This window comes from Xiphophorus couchianus, chromosome 7, assembly GCF_001444195.1.
Source record: "Xiphophorus couchianus chromosome 7, X_couchianus-1.0, whole genome shotgun sequence".
NCBI classification, from domain to species: Eukaryota; Metazoa; Chordata; class Actinopteri; order Cyprinodontiformes; family Poeciliidae; genus Xiphophorus; species Xiphophorus couchianus.
Window position 1 is genome coordinate 12,855,212 of NC_040234.1, and position 19,641 is coordinate 12,874,852.

A 19,641-nucleotide genomic window follows, 5' to 3' on the forward strand; every position below is an offset into this window, starting at 1 on the left:
CCATCACAATCATCCACTTAGAGACGAGGGAGGAGGTTAATTGTTTAAGCAGACGTCGCTGCGAGGCTTCCAGGTAGAAAACCGCAGCCAAAAATGTCTCTTCCTCAGACTAAATCTCCACAGTCACACGTCCCCTGCTAGCATCGCCTCCCAAATTCCACCACACACACTCTCACGCACATTTTGAAATCTATTCGCAAACACATGAAATCACATCAAAGCCTCTCAAAACTTTATGAAGCATCCTGTTAGCATTTCTTTCTCGAGAGCCTTCCTTCCTCTGCCAACAGATGCTGATAAACGATATTTTTCTGCATGTTGTTTGTGTGTGAATTGCGGGTGGGAGTTAAATACATATATGCAATCAAGTTTTAGCGTTGTGAGTCTGATAATTCTGTTTTCACACCACAGTGTAGATACAGAAAACAGTGTAAATTGAATCAGGCTGGAAGGGTCAGCATACTTCAAACAGCAGGTTCAGAAGTGTGAGAAAAACATTCACAGTGCAAAAAAAGGTCTCGTACTTCCTCAGAGGAAGGATTGCTGCAAAAACAATCAAAGAAGTCATCTGAAACTTTGGCATTTGATGATCGACTGAATTTGACTGCATCGTCCTATAATTTAGACAGTGATTTGATCTGTATAGAACTATGTTATTGGATTCCACTGGAATGAATTGCATTGAATTAGAACACAACTGGATTCTTTAATCACTAAAGATAATCTTGACCTTGTCTCAGGTGTCGGTTTTCAGCTTCACCAGCCAAAAGCAAACTAAAGAAATCACTGAAAAACACAACAGAGCAGTTTTTACAATGTCTGCGCTAACAACAAATGTTGACTTCCATGAACAAGTTTACCTAGAAGTAAGAAAATGAAGATTGAATGAGCCACTTCAGCTTGATCTGTTTATTTGAAGTAATCTGCTTGGATGGGTGTGACAAGTTTAGGAGTTAAATACAAAAATACTAAAGTCAAAGTGTGCTTTTATTTTGTCCATCAAATTTGAGTTATTTTTGTATTCAACAATTAAAACTTGATATTTTCAGGTGAAAAGGTATGCTTACATTGTAAAAATAGGATCAGGAAAAAGAGGAAAAATCTGGTTTGCAAGAAAACCACTTTTATGGATATTTGTGTCATTTGCATCATCCAAGTTGATCAGGTGAAATCACGGATTATTTGAGGATTGGGATTTATTTCATTTAGCAACCAGCCATCCAAAGAGCACCAGGAAAGCTACCAATGAATGGCAGCTTTTTTTTAAAGATTGCCAAAGAAGTTCAGATTTCATCAACATTCTCTTTGGTCTGTCAGTGGATGTCGATATCATCCCGAATATTCTCCTGCACTGATAATTTACCTGCAACAGAAAAACTGAAAACTGATTTTTGATCTTTTAACAACTACCGTTTCATTTTTTAGTGTCAAAAATCAACTGCAACAGCACAAATGGCAGTCTCTGTGGCATCTTATTTAAATGTTTTAAAGTTTATTAGTCTCTATGAAGATCAACAGACCTAATATTTTGATGAAGCAACTAAAACATCTGTCTAGACGCTCACCTGCTAACTCAGGGATTTTAATGATCGTGGACAAACAGCTAGAATAGCCATGAGAACGATATGAGAAAGAGAACTGCAGCTTCAGTGAGCGCATGAATTCCAGATTTAAATCGTCACACAGAAACAAATGGTGGGAAATGGTTGTACACTGGCTTGGTTCAAAGAAGTGAAGCTGTCCCATGAGTCAGATTTAAAGTCTGATATTAAACAGAAACATATTTCAAAAGGGGAGCTTTCAAAGTGAGCAATTCTGAGCCAGACAGGAATCATCAAAGAAGACGCATTGTTTCTCCTGACAGTTTGTCTAACTGCATCATGCATCTTGTAACGTACAATTACAAGATACTGTACATGATGCCGTTGTACGTTCATTGTACAAACGTTCATACGTACGTTCGTTGAATAACAAACGAAGCTATTCTTAAGCTTTTTTCATAATCATCCATTTGACAGTAAAGAGCACGAGTTATGCTAAAGTAAATTTAGCCAGTTGACCCCCGGTGTGCTAAAGAGAAGCCACACAACACACAGAGGAGCTGCGCTGTGTCACATGCTTCTAATCAAGAGCTAGGCAAATTTGATAAGAGCTGGGGACAACAGGCCTTTTCATCAGACTCAAGAAAATAAGTTTTCATCTGAGAGCCTTGGGTATGATATTAAATAACTTGGAGAGCAACCGGACAGCTGACACCGACACAAATAAACAGAAAATACATTCACATGGTGCTAGTCAGTACACAAAGCACATGTGGACTTCTGCGTCACGTTGAGCTTGATGATGCAGACGAACAAAGTTAATAAAAGCTACAGGACAAAAGGGAGTCAAACTAACTCTTTTATTTTATTGCAATGCAATAGGAAGTCAAAGTAATCTTAAAAATGTAAATTTTTGAACATGTCTCCATTTTACAATCTATTTTTATAGTGAGGGGCGATACAACGCAGCCAGTTCATGAGGTGAGGTTTGGGTTTATTAGAATGAGGTATATTTTAACCACATTCCTGGGAACAGTAGAAATATTTTTTTATTTTTACAAATTGTGTTCTACAGGATCTGAGCAAAATAGAGTCCATGTTTCAGCAGGCTTAGTGTAAAACTATCCAGCTGCATTATTCTCAAAGTACTTCCAAATTATTAATAAAGCATTGTTTGCTTAGTCATGTTTTTTTCATCCTGTTATAACTGAGTGTCATCCAGTCAATTTTTGTCAATCTAACTGGGCAACTCAGGGACTATTTCTCTCCTGACAATAAATGATTAGTACTTAATATGACAGACTTCGTTTTGACAAAAAATAACACAATGTTTTCATATGCAAGATCTTATTTGCACATATAGTTTTGAGGTATTCCCCTGAAATATGGGATGCAAGCTCTCTGCTTTTTGTTATGCCTGAATAAGTTTTGCTTTTAAAAAAATAAATGCAAAGCTTACAAATGCTTATTCAGGTCATTTATCTCAATATATAAAGCTTTTTTAGTCACACCAAACACTCAAAACACTTCACACTCCAGTCAGATCTACCCAATCACACTCACAAACACACATGCATATTGATAAACTGATACACAAATTGGTAGGAAACTTGTGCTGACATGCCTTGTCCAGAGACACATCAGCATGTGACAGGAAGACGCTAAAATGGAACCAACAACTTTTATATTGCAAGATGTCCACTCTTTTCTTTGCACCACATAGAAATAGATATAGAGATAAGGAATCAGATGATTTATATAAACTCAAAATGACAGCACCTGGCATTTTACTCTCCAGGTTTGGAAATAATTCACAAGTCTACCATTTTTTCAACACATTTTACTGATGTGTGTAAAACATTTCCCCTCAATACAATACAAGGTTTAATTGAGGCCAATTTTCCCTAAATTGTACCATTTTATGTTAGATGTTGTTTTTATTGGTTGTGTTTCTGTCCTGAGTTATGGTCATATAACTCTTATGAAGCCAGTGCTAGTATTAACTGAAGACACAACGTAATGTCCATGCTGTAGATCAGACATCTCAAACTCCAGTTTCTAGTGTCTTGTAGAACCTGGTAGAGGTTAATTGGTAAAGAGATAATTAAACACAATTGTTTTATTTCAGCAACATTTCCCAGTATTAAACAACGAACAGCAAGTTTAAAGTCATACAACAGCCTCTTGATTAAATTTAAGGTCAAACTTTTACAAAGTTATTTCAAAAGTGTTGTAGTATTTTTATTATTATTTTCAAAGGATCTAAAGGAAAAGAGAATGGAAATAAATTTTATTTAAAAGTCTTCATTTACCGTCTAGAATGCATACACTAAAAAACTCAAGCTACCAAGCAGGAGGCAGAGGTCATGACCTCCCCTTCACCCCCCTCAGTGACAGGTCAAGAGGTCAGGAATGGCACAACATAACCACCCTGCAGGATCTCATTTTAGTTTTTTTTTTTCTTTTTCTTGTTAAGAACCTCAAAATTACAATATTCTGATGCTGAACGGCAAAGTGACTCACTTTTGCAGCAACTTTTATCTTTTGTTGATGCTTTCTGAACCAGTCATGCCAAGAAGAAACAGAAGAGCCCTCCTACAGAAGGAACTCCCCAACCAAGACCACACCAGACACTCCCACTGGCAACACACGCTGCAAAATCTGAACAGTTCCAACCAGGACAAACCCAACCCAGAGGGATGGGATTGATTTTCTGTCGTAACTGCAACCAGGCAGCATTTTTGTGAAAAACCATGAATATGTGGGAAATAAAACTTACAGCCTGCACTGTCGAGGCGAGGGCGGCGAGGAAGAGGCAGAGAAGCAGCACCCTGTTGATTAAAACACACTCTTATGAAACCCAATGGAAAGTATTGCGCTTATTTTGAACTCTGGAAGTTGTTAATGATGCGCTTACCTCAGATTTGTATGCGCTCTATCCTGCTGCCTTTGCATGGTCGCACTCATGCGGTGCGCAAACTCAAGTCCCGCGCCGCTTCTTCACTTTTGAACTCTCACTTAAAGCATGTTTACTCAACCTGTTGCAGGCACAAGCAACTAGTGTTTATAAATTGTATAAAAATGCATAATATCCACAAATATAAGCAGTCAGAAACATTTATCTCTTAGTCCAATCATCTCTCAACTGCTCCCCGGTGCAAAAACAAGCACTCTAGATTGCAATAACGCGAAAGATATGCACGTTTTATTTAATCCAGTGGTATAAATAAACAGTTTTATAAATATGCACAACTTACGGCGCGTAATGAAATGGAAGTATCACGGGCTGGAGAGATGCTCCGGTTCCAGAGCCAGAGAAGTCACCGGCCCCGTCACCAAAGTGACAAAAACTGCCCCAAAAAATCCCGCAAAAAAGCCCCAAAGTATCCCGAGCAGTTCCTCTCCGTACAGAGAAAAGTCAAAGTGTTTGTAACAACAAGGTTTAGACTCTGTCTCTCCGGACGAGAGGGTGGTCGTTTTGGAGGAAGGTGGGAGGTGTGGTGCAGCGGGAACAAGAGCAAGTTGCATTGATCAGAAGTTCACATCGTCTCAGACAAAGATGCAGCTGAACGTGCTCCGCAGATAAACCGCGAGTTAACCGAGGACAGAGGCAGAGGAGCGAGTGAAAGGGGCTGATTGAGCGCGCCGCAGTTTCCACGATGCTGTCACCGTCCGGCGCGCTGCCGCCGCTGCTGCTGCTGCTGCTGCTGGCGGCTCTCTACTGCAGCTTAGACCTGACGCGGGCTGAGGTGAGTGCATGCAAGTTTGTGCTGAACTTAGATGGAAACCTGTGCTGAAAAATAGTAACTGGCATCAGTTAAGTCTACATTAAAGCTTTTATATCAAGCAATATGCTCCCATCACTTCAAAGCTCCATTTAAGGGGCATTCAGTTGTTTCACTTTAGGGGCCCTCAATACTAAAATCATATTTGTGTACAGAATTATATGGCCATTTTATACAAAATACAACAGAGTTATTATGTTAGCAACATGCTTCGTTTTACTGTTGTGAAACTTTGTGAGATCTATTGCGTTCTGGCTCCTCCACCTCTGTTGGAGGGAACCAGAGAGAAGGAGGAGGAGGGCAGAGGGTGGGGCAAACGCCTCCAGTAGCTGAAGTTTCTGTGTGGGACTAGATTGTTCTGTAGAAAAGTCTGGCAAAGCAATAAGAGACGCAGAAAATTGTGTGCAGATCTGACTGTTGTTGTTTTGGGGATAATTCAATTCTTTTTTTAATGTTTTGATCTTGGATGTACTGTAGAATAAATAAATAAATTAGCCTATTGCTCTGTGCTATAATGTTCAGATAATTTAGATTTAGTGCAAGTTATCCTTCCTTCTTATTAGATGGCATGGAGTGATTAGCTCTGTGTAAATGTTTGTTTTTGTTTCTTCATCTATCCAGTGTTTCTTGTTGTGGGAGACATGACTTGCCACTTAGGGTGCCATGCTGTTGAGGGGTGCCAGGAGCGCTCGTTTTTAGCTTGGTTCTGAGTCAGCTGTGCCCCAAATCATTGTTCTTATTGCTCTTGTTTTATTTGCATTCAATGAGAATGATTTGCCTCCATGTTTTATGCGGAGAGTAAGGGGTAGAAGAAAATATGGCAGTGACAATGATGCTATCTGATTCAAAACTTTCAATCTGGTGCAACACTAAAAGTTTATTTCACAGTTTTTAACACAGTTTGTAGTCCTTATGTGCTACATAGCAGATTTTTTAAAGACAGAGGTTAGCATTGATGATATTCTACTTCCCATGTAAAATAAATGGGCCTTAGATCACTTTTACTTACATTTGTTTAATTCACAATTGGGCCTTTTTAAGCTGACAACAAAAAATCCTACTGCTTGTCCAAGAGTTTACTTAAGACAGTTTGGAATTCATGAAATCCATTTAAAATTGTGATAAAACAAATATATTTTTCATGGTAGGATACAGTGGTTACAACCAGGCCCACTCATACAAGAACTGCCCTTGACCAGTGCCCTGCTGAGCCCCACCTTCTGCACATAACAATACATCACCCTCCTCCTCAACAATACCCATTCTGTACCCATGTGTAACAATGAATCAGAAAAAATGCTTCAATCTTAGCTGTAATGTGAAAAAAAGAAAATAATAAAGTTTGTCTTAATCTTGAATTGTCTAGCCAGTCCAAGTATGTAGCACATTGAACTACAGATGTTAAAAGTATGTCCAGACTCATTAAGAAAGCATTAAAATATTTCTATATTTTTGGACAGAAATGGAAGGGCAGGTAAGCACACATTTCTGTTTAGTAGGCATACAAATAAGCAACACGAAAGGTAGCATTTTATCTGTCTTCATGGCGTCCTCTTTGGCCACATAGAAGACGGTAGAAAGCCCATTTCTCAAACTGCCTCTGCTTCAACCTTTGAACACAACTCTGAATAAGTTGGACACGATGCCAAGAGCTATCTCACAAGTCTTCCTTATCCAAACCTTTTCCTGGAAGGAGAAGAATTGCTCTCTGCTCTGGGAAGAAAATTAATTAAACTGAGTAAGTAAAGTAATGGGGGAAGAAGAGGGAAAATTCATCCCATTCCCTCTGAAACATGAATAACAGCATGTAGAACACAGGATGCCATATTTAGTTCTTACCACATGATGTATTTGTCCCTATTACTTGCAGTGAATTAATTGGTTTTGGTCAATTGCCACAAATAATACAACATTTGTTCTGCACAGTTCATCTGAAAAACAAATAAACCTTCAAGAAGGCTTAATCTAAAGAATAAAAAGGTCAATATGCCTGGTTGCAAAACTGTGTTGCGTGGATCCCTGGCCCCCTATTCACAGTTCAATATTTTTATGTGGAACTTAATTCAAAATTATTCATGGAAAATCTACCTATTTGGTGATTTTATTTCATGTAGACGATATAGAAAATGTTCAAAATAAAATGCAGCTTGGGTAGCTGAAATTCCCAGACACAATGCTACTTGACAAACCATTGACTGACGTTTGCAAATCAGCCAATCCAGAGTGGAGTCGTTTGTTGCTGCTGATTGACTGTACAGGATCAGAGATAAGGAAGACTTGTACATTAGTTTAATACTAAGATGGTTTCCATTGTGTCTATGACTTCATATTAAAATATATTTGGTGCTTGAACAACTAACAGGCAGTGATAATCCCTCCTTAAGAGGGTCTCAAATATTCGCAGATTTCAGCTCCTTGCAGGTGGTCCACTGTTACACTGGAAATAGTGTAATATTGTAAACTCTCTGCAAACCGAAGCTTGCGGATGAAAAGTCATGAAAATCCAACTAGGACAACTGAACTTTTAATTCGAGTTAATAACATTTCACTATAATTTACAGACTCAAAAGACTGAATGCTGACCCTTGAATCATCATAGACATCAATTATGATAATCCATCTGAATTCCTGACAGACTAAAGTAATAAAACATATCAAGTGGTAAAGAGCAGTTCTTTTGTTTTATCCACTACAGGTTTATATTTAGATCCACAAACATGCAACAGATACAGAACATCTGGACAGACAATAATATCCGGCCAAACAACTTGTTGCTAATCAGACGACAGCGGTGAAACTGGAGTATTTTCACATTCTGGATTTATTGTTATGAGCTGAATGTGTTCCCATCCACCCATGGGAGGTCCACAGCAGGAGGTTTGTGATCCACTCAGGCCTCTCATCAATCCTGAGCTGCTCTCCTGCACAGTGGGATAGTTGTCTCAGACTTAACTAAGCTCACAAGCTGGGGTTAAATTTAGCAGAACATCTAATATGATTCGTGTAATTTCCATAAAGGGCTTCAGTTTGTTTGACTTTGTCAATGTAGATGTAAAGACACGTGACACGGATGGAAGATCAGAACTTTCTGATGAAACAAATCAGGGTCAAGCAAAGATGTACCCAAAAATACGATAACCTTTGACCCATAGCTGGTCAGGTTGACATAGGAAAAGGCAACGATAAGAGGCAATATCCTAAGGAAATTTCTCAAGAATTTGTTTGCTACTCAAAACATGGAGTCAGGCATTTAATCTGGTCAGAAAGAAGCATGAGTATTTCCTAAAAGAAGCAGAGGGCAAATCAACAAATTCCTGGAATAAATGTTTGTGTGTGGGATGTCAGATGGATGGACCATTGCAACTATTGGGAAAGTCAAGTTTCTTTCCGCTATCCAGTTTAAAACTTGCCTCTGATGTTCAACACAACCCTAACATGACTGACAGAGGCAGCATCTATCCTCCTTAAACAGCTTGTTGAAATCTAAGAGTTGATTTGTTGTTCTTGCTGTCCGTACGCTTTGACAGGCCTGATCCTATAGACAGCCCCCCCACACAGGCAACAGCTGAATCTGTCCCTGTGACTGACCACCAACCAAGCAATGGGAATCCACGACCTGCCTGTTGTAAAAATGTCTACATTTGGAAGAATTGTGCCCATCTTTTAGTCTCCTTATTTTAACAGGCGCCTCTGGAGAACAAAGATAACTCTCCCCTGACCTTGTTACTCAAGGAACTGTGGCAGGTATGTCCTATTTTCAGAGCAGCCTGAGAGTTTGTTCTGTCACAGAGAAGATTAAATAAGTAGCCTAAAAGCTGTAAATCCCCTCTCAGTTCCAACTCGTGCAACGTGAGGGATGCATTTTATTCAGATCTGTCTAAGCTGCTGTTTTCTCCTATACCCCCCTAAAACACCTGTTCTGTTCTCCACAATAATATTTTCCACTCTTAAGACAGACTTGATCCTTGGGATTGGTTAATATCCTGTGGTGCGTTACAGTGTTGAAAATTCATTTGAGCTATTCCAGTGTGTAATTAGTGAGTCATAAATGACCTTTGTGGTTTGGACAGAGATTTTGGAATGGATACATCCATCTGACATGGAGGTGGGAAGTGAAGAGTGATGGGGCAGAAGGCTGCTAGAAGAACATGAGGAGGAGGAGAAGGAGAGAAGATTTTGAGCCCCTAAAGTGAAAGAATGTGTGTTGGAGCCGGTGATGATATGCCGTGACAAATCTTTTAGTCTCACTTTGTGGTCCTTGACCTGAACTTCCATCTTTTGCTGCCAAATTGTCCAAATGATGGAATATAAGACAGTGCCGATTGTATCTTTAGATTTATGAGGATCCTTTCCTTTTATATGCTGTATAAATCTCGCTTGGTTTGCCTTCCAGTTGTTCATTTTTCAATAGGAATGATTTTGCGTTGATAAGGTGTTTAGACAAGATTTCTGGTAAACAGAAATGCCTTGATTGTGTTTTAATGGCTTTTCCAGAAGAATGCAGGCAGAATATTGGGAACGACTTATCTTTTTGTCAATGTTGATGTAATTTCTGTCAAATTGGTGCAGTTTAGGAGATGAACAAATTATGCATTTGGAACCAGTCTTCTTTCTCATGTCAAAAAAACATTTGGAATTCATTCATCCAATTATCTCTATTAGAGATCAGACCATTGGAGTAGCATTTTCACATATCCATATATTCCTCTGTCTAATGACAATCTTCTGCTTATTCTGGTGAATCTAAGGCATTCACAGACCTGAAGGGTCATATATAGCCCTCCAGCAGGTTGTAGATGTGCCCCTGTGGGATGGGCCTGGAAAACCTCTCAAGGGAGGTATAGAGGCTTCCTTATCAGTTGCCTGAGGAACCATGACCGAGTCCTTCTGATGTAGAGGAAGCGCGTTTCAGCTGAGTGTAGCCTTAATTTTGTTGTTTTGGAGTCTCACAGATGGGGTTGTTTAAAGAACCTTGCCTTTTGGTCAATTTTTTCTTTGCCACAACAAATGCAACAACTGTATTTTGACAGATTTGTCCCCAATTAATATATCAGTCACCTGCTCCATCATACCATCGGTTTTAAAAAGTACCTCAAGATTGTTCTCCAGATGAGTGAAAGACTGACCATCAGCCCAGACAAAGTACTCTACCCTATTTAGTTTATGAATCACAGCCTCAGATGTAGATGAACTGGGTCTTATCCTGACAGCTTCACCACTGCTCTAGTGCTTGCTGATAGCCATGGCATGTAGATGCCAAGAGAATTACATCATGTGCAAAAGCAAAGATGAAACCCAGAGTTTCCTGAACCAGAAGCCTTTCTCTCCATGACTAAAACTTAGAACCCTGTCCATCAGCAAAGCAAACTGGATGATGATGAACAGCCTTCATAGAAACCAACCTGCAATGGGAATAAGTTTAAATTTGTGTTGAAAATGTGGACACACTTCTTGCTTTGTTTATAGGTAGAAGGACCACATAAACCTTAAAGTCATCCCCCTCTAAAGGCCCATGGGAGATGGTTGTAAGCCCTCTTCTGATCTAATGGACTGGAGCAAACGGACATAAACCTGACAGCAATATTCAGTCTTTCATACATGTGTGATAGCAACCTTTGCCAAGTAAAATCTAATGGAAACCTCAGATCATGCTTATGCAATTTAAATAGCAGTTGTTCAAAGTTTCGTTCAGTGTTTAGAATCAATCCTTGATTGCAAACAATTATCTGGTCTTTTCAAGCAGAAATAGTTGGAGTTTTTCCTTTGTGACATAGGTGCTCTGCTATCAGCTGGCTGATGAGGCTTTTACTGCTCATTATTTCCAGACGCTGACCTCGTCTATGATGTTAACGATGAACTGAAGGATAATTCCACACATGCTGGCTTTAATCTTGCTCTTAGATGAACTCTGCTGTTTCTTTTCTATCAGCATCCAGCATCACACTTCGTCCTTTAGGCTGAAGATTAACCTAATCAGAATAGGTGAGAACATAAAACCATGCAGTTTGTTACTAAAAGTTTGAATTAGAGTCAATCACATAAAATATCACAACTGTGGCCCTGTCCACACTAACATGGATGTTTTGCAACAGACTTTTAAAAACTCTGCTTTTTGTTTATACATGTGTAGTTTATGTATAGAGATTATTAGAAACTACAGCAAAGAATCCCATTTACATTCCCTCTATTGCTTTCTATGCTAAAAATCACAACAGTGAAATGATCTTTATGCTTTTGTTCTATGTTTTTCTCAGGTTATGTTGCCTTTTTTCCTTAAACTTGAGATTTAAGGTGAATAGGTTTTAGTCAGAAAAAGGTAAACTGTGTCGAAAATCTGTAGCCAACGCATAAGGTTCAGCCTTCTTGCAGTGTTAATGTTTACCACAGGATAAATGCTTCAAGTTGCTTAAACCATAAAATGATTCCAAATTAAAACAATTTAGCGCACAAATTAACTGGAAAGATTGAAATTATTAGTGCTTAATGGTGACCACCCCGATAAGCAGACTTACAAAGCTGTTTAAGGCTTCTGAGTGTGTTTAAATATTCCAACTAAATATTGGTGCTACACCTTTCTCTTTCGCCATAGATCAAGTCAGAGTATTAATAAAAACCTGTTGTTAAAAGCATTTTATGTGTCAGAAAGATAAGACTATAAAATGTTTCACATCAGTTCATATAAGATGTTTCAGTGTGATGCTCTAAGCATCATTTTAATCTAACTGGGTTTATCTCGTTACTGCTCTGTGAAGGTTTCACTAAACCAAAAGTGAACTTTTTGAAACTGTATTTAAATAGTACATGGGACATTTTGTATTCTTAATTATGAATGAAAAAGTTGGACCTTAAGCTCTTTATTTGTTCTGCCTCAGTTGAACTGATGGTCTAGTTTTCTTCTTACTTTACCCAGAGAGGTTGAAGCTTTGACTCTGACATGACCTGGAGTCAGAGATCGTGTTAAATCTTCTAAATGATCACAGTTTCCACAATCTCACCATTGCACCTAAGCACACAGAAGACTGCAACCTCTGTAAAGAAAAGGAAATTAAGTGAGTTTTTGTATAAGCGTAGTTTTACTGCTCTGTTTAAAATGAAGAAGTTGAAAATGAAAAGGTTATACTGCAACTACAGAGCAGTTTGTTCTAGTAAAAAGGAAAAATTAGCTAAACAAAGATTTAATCAAACTTGCATGACTTGACCAGTTTATTCAGTGAGAACTGAACGTACCTAAGCTGAAAATGAAACGATCACTTAACATCATTAGAGTCTGACAAACCATAGAATCATGCTGCAGCATTCCAGTTAAGCCTTGTTCAAGGTTATGTTTTTTTTAAAAAAATCTCACTCCTAGTCTTCTGGCATTTAGCAAATAGTTTTAGTAATCTAGCTGACTCACAACATAAAATATTTGTCAAAGATGTATTTTATAAACACAGTATGTAAACATATAGTTTCAGCTGCAAAGCTGGCTAAATGTCAGTTTAAAGTACAAATGAAAGATAATATTGAATATTAAACTTTGCATTTTGTTTTTTAAATTTTCACAGTTTTGAACCTCTCTGGAACAAAGACAAACATGCTTGGCCTGTAAAAATGTCTTATTTAACTGTATTCAATATTGGATTCCACAGTTTTGGCTAAACATGACACAGACTTGCAAAATTATGTTGCTTTCTCCTGTTATTAATTGCACATTTTTGCCTGTAGCAGGTGCCTGTGACAGACGTGGCTTGAATCTTGCCAATGCCTGATTAAAATAGCTTGAAGTGGAAGGCAGGTTGTCGTGTCAGGACGTTCTGTAAAATGGTCTGACAAATGTCACAAGTGGTTCAGTTTGTTTTAAAGATGGAGTTCACTTCCTTCCTCTTCCACAGACACTCAACAAGATTCATGCTCAAAGTTGGCAAAGAAGTGGGAATAAATTGGAAAGAACAATAATGGTCAGCTGTGTGATGGGTTAAAATGACTAATAGATCCTAATGGTACACATTTGAGAGGCACATGCTTTATATTCATCCCATAAATTAAATCATTTATGGTTAATTTAGTTTCTGATTGTTTTGTGTGTGTGTGTGTGTGTATGTGTGTGTGTGTGTGTGGGTTTTTAACCTTTCAACAAGTCAGTACAGGTCATTGAAGGCGGGTTTTATTTCCTTCACCTGAACGTAGCTTAAACCCATCCTTTGGAGGCTGTTCTTTGGAGACTCCATATCATAACTGTGCAAACTCTAACTCACTGTATTTTTACTGGAATTGGTACAAATAAATAGGATAATTGATTGCAGTAGCAGAACGTGATTCCAATACAGCTGTAATTCAGATAACCTGAGATGACCTGTTTATCCGTTGCAACAGCCTTGAAGCGCCTTCCTGACAGAACAGATGCTTTATTCATTCTTGTCTTTCTTTCCTGTTGCTGCCTCTGCACAACACTGTTTAATAGCTGTTTTCTGAAAGGCTTAATCAGATAACTCTATAGAGGAGACAAGTTAAGCCGGTCACATGGAAGGTTTTTACCTCAGAGGAAGAAGATACCTTCTAATCTCTTCATCTGGATTGAGGAGTTAAATGAGGAAAAATTAAGCTGATGCGATGTAGAGCTTTCTTCAGGATTCTTGTAGGAACTTGTGGAAGTCAAATCTGGAAGTTAGACAAAGCAAATGTATGAAACTATTGATCAAAAGGAGGCAGCTTTACAGTGAAAAGTCCTACAATGAAATGCAGTGTATAACTTTGGAGCCTTTGTCATTGATAGAATGTGAAATTCACTCATGAAAACCTTTATTCTCTCCTTCCAGTTTTATTTCCTCTCTTATGCTGCCTTTTCCTCTGATTTTTTAATGCACCAAGGACAGAAAAGTGAACGGTACATAGTTTTAAAACTGACTGTACAATTAGAGACCTAAAAAGAGTGGCATACATGGGAAAGAATTGCATTTATGACAAATTGAACAAATACATGTTCTTGATCTAAGTCATTCTATTGTAGCTTTGTAGTTTAGGATCATTATTCTGCAGAAGGATAACCTCCATTTCACGTTTTTGCAAGAAAAAGCACTCCCACAGCATGATCACCATGCGTCATCATAATAAACGTGCGTTCAGGGTCATATGCAGAACTTGACAAAACTTTACACAGGATCTCTCAAGACTTTTAACATTCTTTCTATGTGTTAATTTTATGTGAGAAATATCCAGGATGGAAGTATTGAGTCAGAAAGTCACATAGGTCATTCCTTGTCTTCACGTGCTGACGTTACTTCCAGATACTTCTACACCCTTGAGACCCACTCGAGCCCAGCCCCTTCTTGTCTTTGTTAGCATAAAAGGCGAGGAAGAGGCCTTCCTCCTTGGAGAAAGAACGACTTCCTCAATCCTATTTCCGGTGCCAGAGTCCGGCACATTCACACGGAAGCTTGTGGCTCATACAGTCAAATTCTTTAGGACAGTAAGAATTAATCCTTGCCCTCAATACCCAGTTTGAGCTTTTAACTTTTTATTTCCTTCACCTGAACGTAGCTTAAATCCATCCTTTGGAGACTCCATATCATAACTGTGCAAACTCTAACTCACTGTATTTTTACTGGAATTTATACAAATAAATAGGAAATTGATCGCAGTAGCAGAACGTGATTTCAATACAGGCAATGTTTTACTCATTGCCTTCAACATATACATTCAGACAACTAAGCTTATGTGTAATTGTAGAGAAAGAAGTGCAAGTAAAGCTACATTTTGAGCAATTTAGCAGTTGTGCAAAGGACTTTATCTTTGTATTCATGTGGAATAATTAGTAGCCAGGTCTGTGGTTTGTGGATGCATAAACAGACCTCTGCAAAGAAACAGAATAGCCTCTCAACAAACTTTACAAAGCCAATACTGGCTATACCTCAGAGTTAGATTGCTAGGATTCTAATATATTTGAATTGTAAATTTTATGAGTTGACAAAATATATGATTTCTTTCCTAGGCAGGGAGCTAGCTTTGGGATATGGGTGGAATTTGTTTGTGCAGTGGATGGAGCTGGGAAATCCCCGCTGAGCCCAAATGAGTTGCAGAAGTCAGCTTTAATTTGCTAACAGGGCAACATTTCATCCACAGACACATCTTAATGTGCACACTTACTCTCTAAAAGGAAGTGGACAAAGTTATCAATAACCTTTAAGTGAAATCCCTTTCTAATTGTCTGGACAGAGGTCGCAGGCCAACAAGATGATCCGGTGAGGGTCATTTAACTGGTCATGAAGGGATGCCATTGGACAATCTGATTTAAGGAAGGTCAGTTCTCTTTATTATGCAATGAAGGGAGTTTATAGAGAAGTTGTCTGAAACAATAACATGTTGGTGAACTTCAAAATGTGCCAGGGCTTAAAGAAAACCATCTGTGCTTGGAATGGGTCCTTTCAAGTAACGCATGATAATGAATTATACATGTGTGTTGTTGATTTTCTTTGAACCATAGCAGACATTCTGACTCTTTGGGTTTATTACTGTGTAAAAATTTCTGCTCAGAACAGAAATTGAATAGAATACAAATATCTTTTATTGCCTCACAGTGGGGGAAATTCAGGTGTACCAGCAGTAAAGTGAACGTCAAATAGAAATATATATATTAATACTCAAGTGGAGTATAAATCTATCTGCCCTATCAATGCATCCATCCATCTATCCGGGGGGGATAATTATAGCTTCCTTTCAGATTTTTTGCATTTACAAGCACACATACACCCAAACACAGTACTAAGCAACAACACCTGGGAAAATTTATAAAAGGATTTTCTCACGCCATACCAAATAGTTTACTGGATTCGGTTCAGATGGAGATAGACAGACGGAAATCAGATGGGTGTGGCAGAGGATTAGCTGTTAGTGCCAGGTGAGACATATTAGAACAGGTATGGGTTTTTGAATCCCTGCTTTTATACATTAAAATGCCTAAATGAACGTGTCTGTCTGTAGTGTCCACTGCCTTCATATGCAATTCCACTTGATTCTCATCTCTCAGTGCCCCGTCTGGGTTTTCTCCCATTGTCTTTGATTTCTCATGTTGAATTTCAACCGGGCCAATCACGGAACAGAGGGAGAAGTTTGTAAATGATGATGTTAATTTTCTGAGCTGTTTTAGAAATCTAGTCTGCCTGTAGTTTTAGCAGTGGCAGCAGAGGAAGTGAACGAAGCCATTCAGTCTGTGTTGGCCACATTTCCAAATATTGAAATATTTAACATCTGAGCATCTCATTCAGCTCGGCATTTCTCTCTTTACAATGGGGACGGTGGTTAAGAGCGCAGAGAAAATCCGTCAAGCTTCATCGGGTCGAAATGGTGCATTATATTCCTCATGGCCAAACCTTTATTGATTGGATAAAGTTTAAATCTTGAACATAGTCCACGCCACCAGGAAACAATCGTTTGTCTATAGCTGAGAGCCCAGACCCTCTGTACATAGTAAAGCGTAAGGGAAGGGGGCCGATCTTTACCAGTTTAGTAATAAACACTAGCTGTCAAGAAAATGAAAGAGGGGAAAACAATAATGAGAAACAGAGAAATCATTTGTGAATTTTATGAGAGAAAAACTAGGTGGGCTGGGTCTGGTTCAGTCTGCATTACTGTCCACTGTCCACAGGTTTTCACATTTGTTTATTTACTCAGTGATTCTTGTAACCCAGTTGTTTTTCTTTTGCTAAAGCCAGATAAGTAACATTGCTTAAGAAGAATAGCTGTGTATTGTGTTTGTTAACATAACATCCAATTATTTATTCATTATTATCCTTAAACTATTTCCTTGTTAACCTCTTCCCCTGCGCCTAGAAGTTGTCATCTCTTGTATTTTCCCATAATAAAACAAACACCATTAATCTTGCAAAACAAATACGAATCAGCAGACTTTCACTGTGCCTGGATTTAATCTTGTTTACATCCATTGCATGTATGTGGTTTTAATTAGAGCAGGTATGGGCGGAGTCCATGTTTGTGAGAACATCTTTGTGTACAATAATCTGCTATTGGTTTCAGAAGCCTTCAGCTGCATCTGTGCTGTGGATAATTACCTGCTGCCAGCCGCAGAGCTGAACATGTTTTACATTAAACTAATCGGAGCTGTTAAAGTGCTGTTCAACAGATTTGTTTTATTGCAGGATGAAAATATATTAGCTTTCAGGTCCAATAGCCTCATCTTGGTCCCATCAGGAATCTCACTGGATAACTACAGAATCTAACACAGAGTCAGCCAGAGGCATAAGCAGTCTGTGCAGCGATGGAGAAGTTAAAATTATGCATACAAGTATGATTTATTATTCTATTAATTTAAAATAAAATAAAATTGGAATTTGACATATTTGAAATTCATCTCTAGAGTTTGTTAGCTTAGGAGAAGCATTTAGCCTACAGAATATTTTATTTTATGGTACCTATAAAAACACAATATTGCCTTTTTGGACATAATTTGGAATGAGATTAAAGAAGGGCTATTTTTTAATTTAAAAGCTTGATTTTTGCCTTTATTTGGACACTGTTGATCCATCCACAGTGAACACTACTGACCACTGGAGATTCACACAAAGACCCTGCAGGGACCAAGCAGCAGTGGTTAGTATGTGCTTGATATATAGGTTTTAATTAGAGCAGTTGTGAGAGAGGACAGACTAGAGTAAAAGATTGCATGGCTCTAATTGGTTATCCATGAACCCTTTAGAGGAGTTTAGAAGTGAGAACATATATGATGTTTCAGTCAGTAACTCCAAAAACACAACATGTCCAGGAGGAAATGATAAAAACTGACATGAAGGTAATTGTTTTGTGTGAATCTTTTCTATAGTATTGGTATAAAAGGACACTAGTTGGAGCAACTGGTATTTAGAAATCTAAAGTTATAAAAGACAGAAAAAATTAAGACTAGAAATACAAATATTACACTCTGCATGTATTTGTTATCATACTTATTTCAGAGCTAGAAAATGTAATACTTCTCCACGTTTGTTCAGACTGTGTCAACACTTGTGTAAACAGAGTGGCTGTTGTTTTGGACTACGGTTGCTCAGCGTTTTCTGCACGTTTTGTTTTCTTTAGTACTTTGGTTATTCAGTCAACAAACATGCAGGTTAGGTTAAATGGAGGTCTAGCATGACCTAATGAGTGTTTCTCATTACACATGGTTGCTTGTACAGATTGTGCAGATGGTGTAATAGGAAGCTTTTAAGGTGGCTGCAGAATTACACAAACCTTCATCTCTAGTTAAGCATGATTGTTGCTATAGGTTAAAGCCATTCTCACCAGTTCCTCTTGATATAGGTTTTGTATTTCATTCACTGTTTGGTTTGGCTTCCATATGATTTGGTTAAACCACAGAAGCTATTAGATAAGTAGGAACGCATTAGCAGTTGGTTTAGATAGATCACATATTACAGATTTCTGATCTATCTGTAAGTCAGCACTATAAAAAAAAATCCTTCTTAAAGACTTTGCTTATAAAATCAAGTTTGTTTCTTGTATCATTAAACAAAGCCAGATTTGTTTTATGATCTCAACAAGATTTGTTGTTTGATCTCCTTTGCTGGATGCAGCTACCCACACATAGACACGCACACACACATGCATGTTTGTTTACAGAGCCACTTGGACCAGAACCCTTGTCTTCCAAGTATGGCAGTCAGACAGAAAAATCCCCTCCTCTGCTGCTATTCTCTCTCCCCTGGCCTCAGACCCAGAGAAGGCCAGGAATGTTAGGGTGGCACAGTTCATCCAGCGCTGACCAAAAAAAAAAGATCAATCACCCTCTGCTATGCTTTTACTGTTTCTGTTTTCCTCCATTTTAGTCTTTATATATGTTAAGAAAATATGCAATTAGTTTTACTTATGAGCAAAAGCAAAGAAAGGTTGTATATTATATAGTTAAACTTGTGGTATTGCTGTCAGGATCTTGGGTTGTTTTGGGGTTTGTTTATTAGTCTCTTTCTTTGATTAGATCGGTCTTGTTTCTGTTTTACTTTAGTTCAGCCCTTCCTCAGTGATTCTGATTATGTTTATTTCTTCTGTCTAGTTATTCTTTGTTACTCTGGTTATGTTTCTTAGGTCTAGTTATTCTTTAGCGTTAGATTCATTTCCTACTTCCTTACTCTCTCTCTCTCCCCCCTCACACCTGCAACTTGTTTCTAATCAGCCATCTCTTCCTGTTCAGTAATTGACCTTCCCAGTATATATATATATACAACTCATTCTCAGTTCCTCCTTGCTGGTTCCCCTGTTGTCTTGTCCTGAGTTTTGCCTCCCTGTGTCTCTGTGATTTTTGTAAGTTTTGTTCCTCTTTTTCCATTCATCAT

At 38.3% G+C, this 19,641-nt stretch overlaps 2 protein-coding genes across 3 annotated transcripts in view; one reads left to right on the forward strand and one right to left on the reverse strand.

The window, feature by feature from the left end:
* col4a2 (collagen, type IV, alpha 2) overlaps positions 1 to 4,954 on the reverse strand; it is a 53,967-nt gene extending 49,013 nt beyond the window's left edge. For both annotated transcript variants that reach the window (XM_028023606.1, XM_028023605.1), the window contains exons 1-3: positions 4,799 to 4,954; positions 4,459 to 4,579; positions 4,321 to 4,372 (exon numbers count right to left, since the gene is read on the reverse strand). In XM_028023606.1, the coding sequence (XP_027879407.1) occupies positions 4,321 to 4,372; positions 4,459 to 4,508 (102 nt within the window). In that variant the 5' untranslated portion in view covers positions 4,509 to 4,579; positions 4,799 to 4,954. The remainder of the gene's footprint in view (positions 1 to 4,320; positions 4,373 to 4,458; positions 4,580 to 4,798) is intronic.
* Positions 4,955 to 5,084: 130 nt separating this feature from the next.
* col4a1 (collagen, type IV, alpha 1) overlaps positions 5,085 to 19,641 on the forward strand; it is a 42,290-nt gene continuing 27,733 nt past the window's right edge. The window contains exon 1 of the mRNA XM_028023607.1: positions 5,085 to 5,290. Within this exon, the coding sequence (XP_027879408.1) occupies positions 5,201 to 5,290 (90 nt within the window). The 5' untranslated portion in view covers positions 5,085 to 5,200. The remainder of the gene's footprint in view (positions 5,291 to 19,641) is intronic.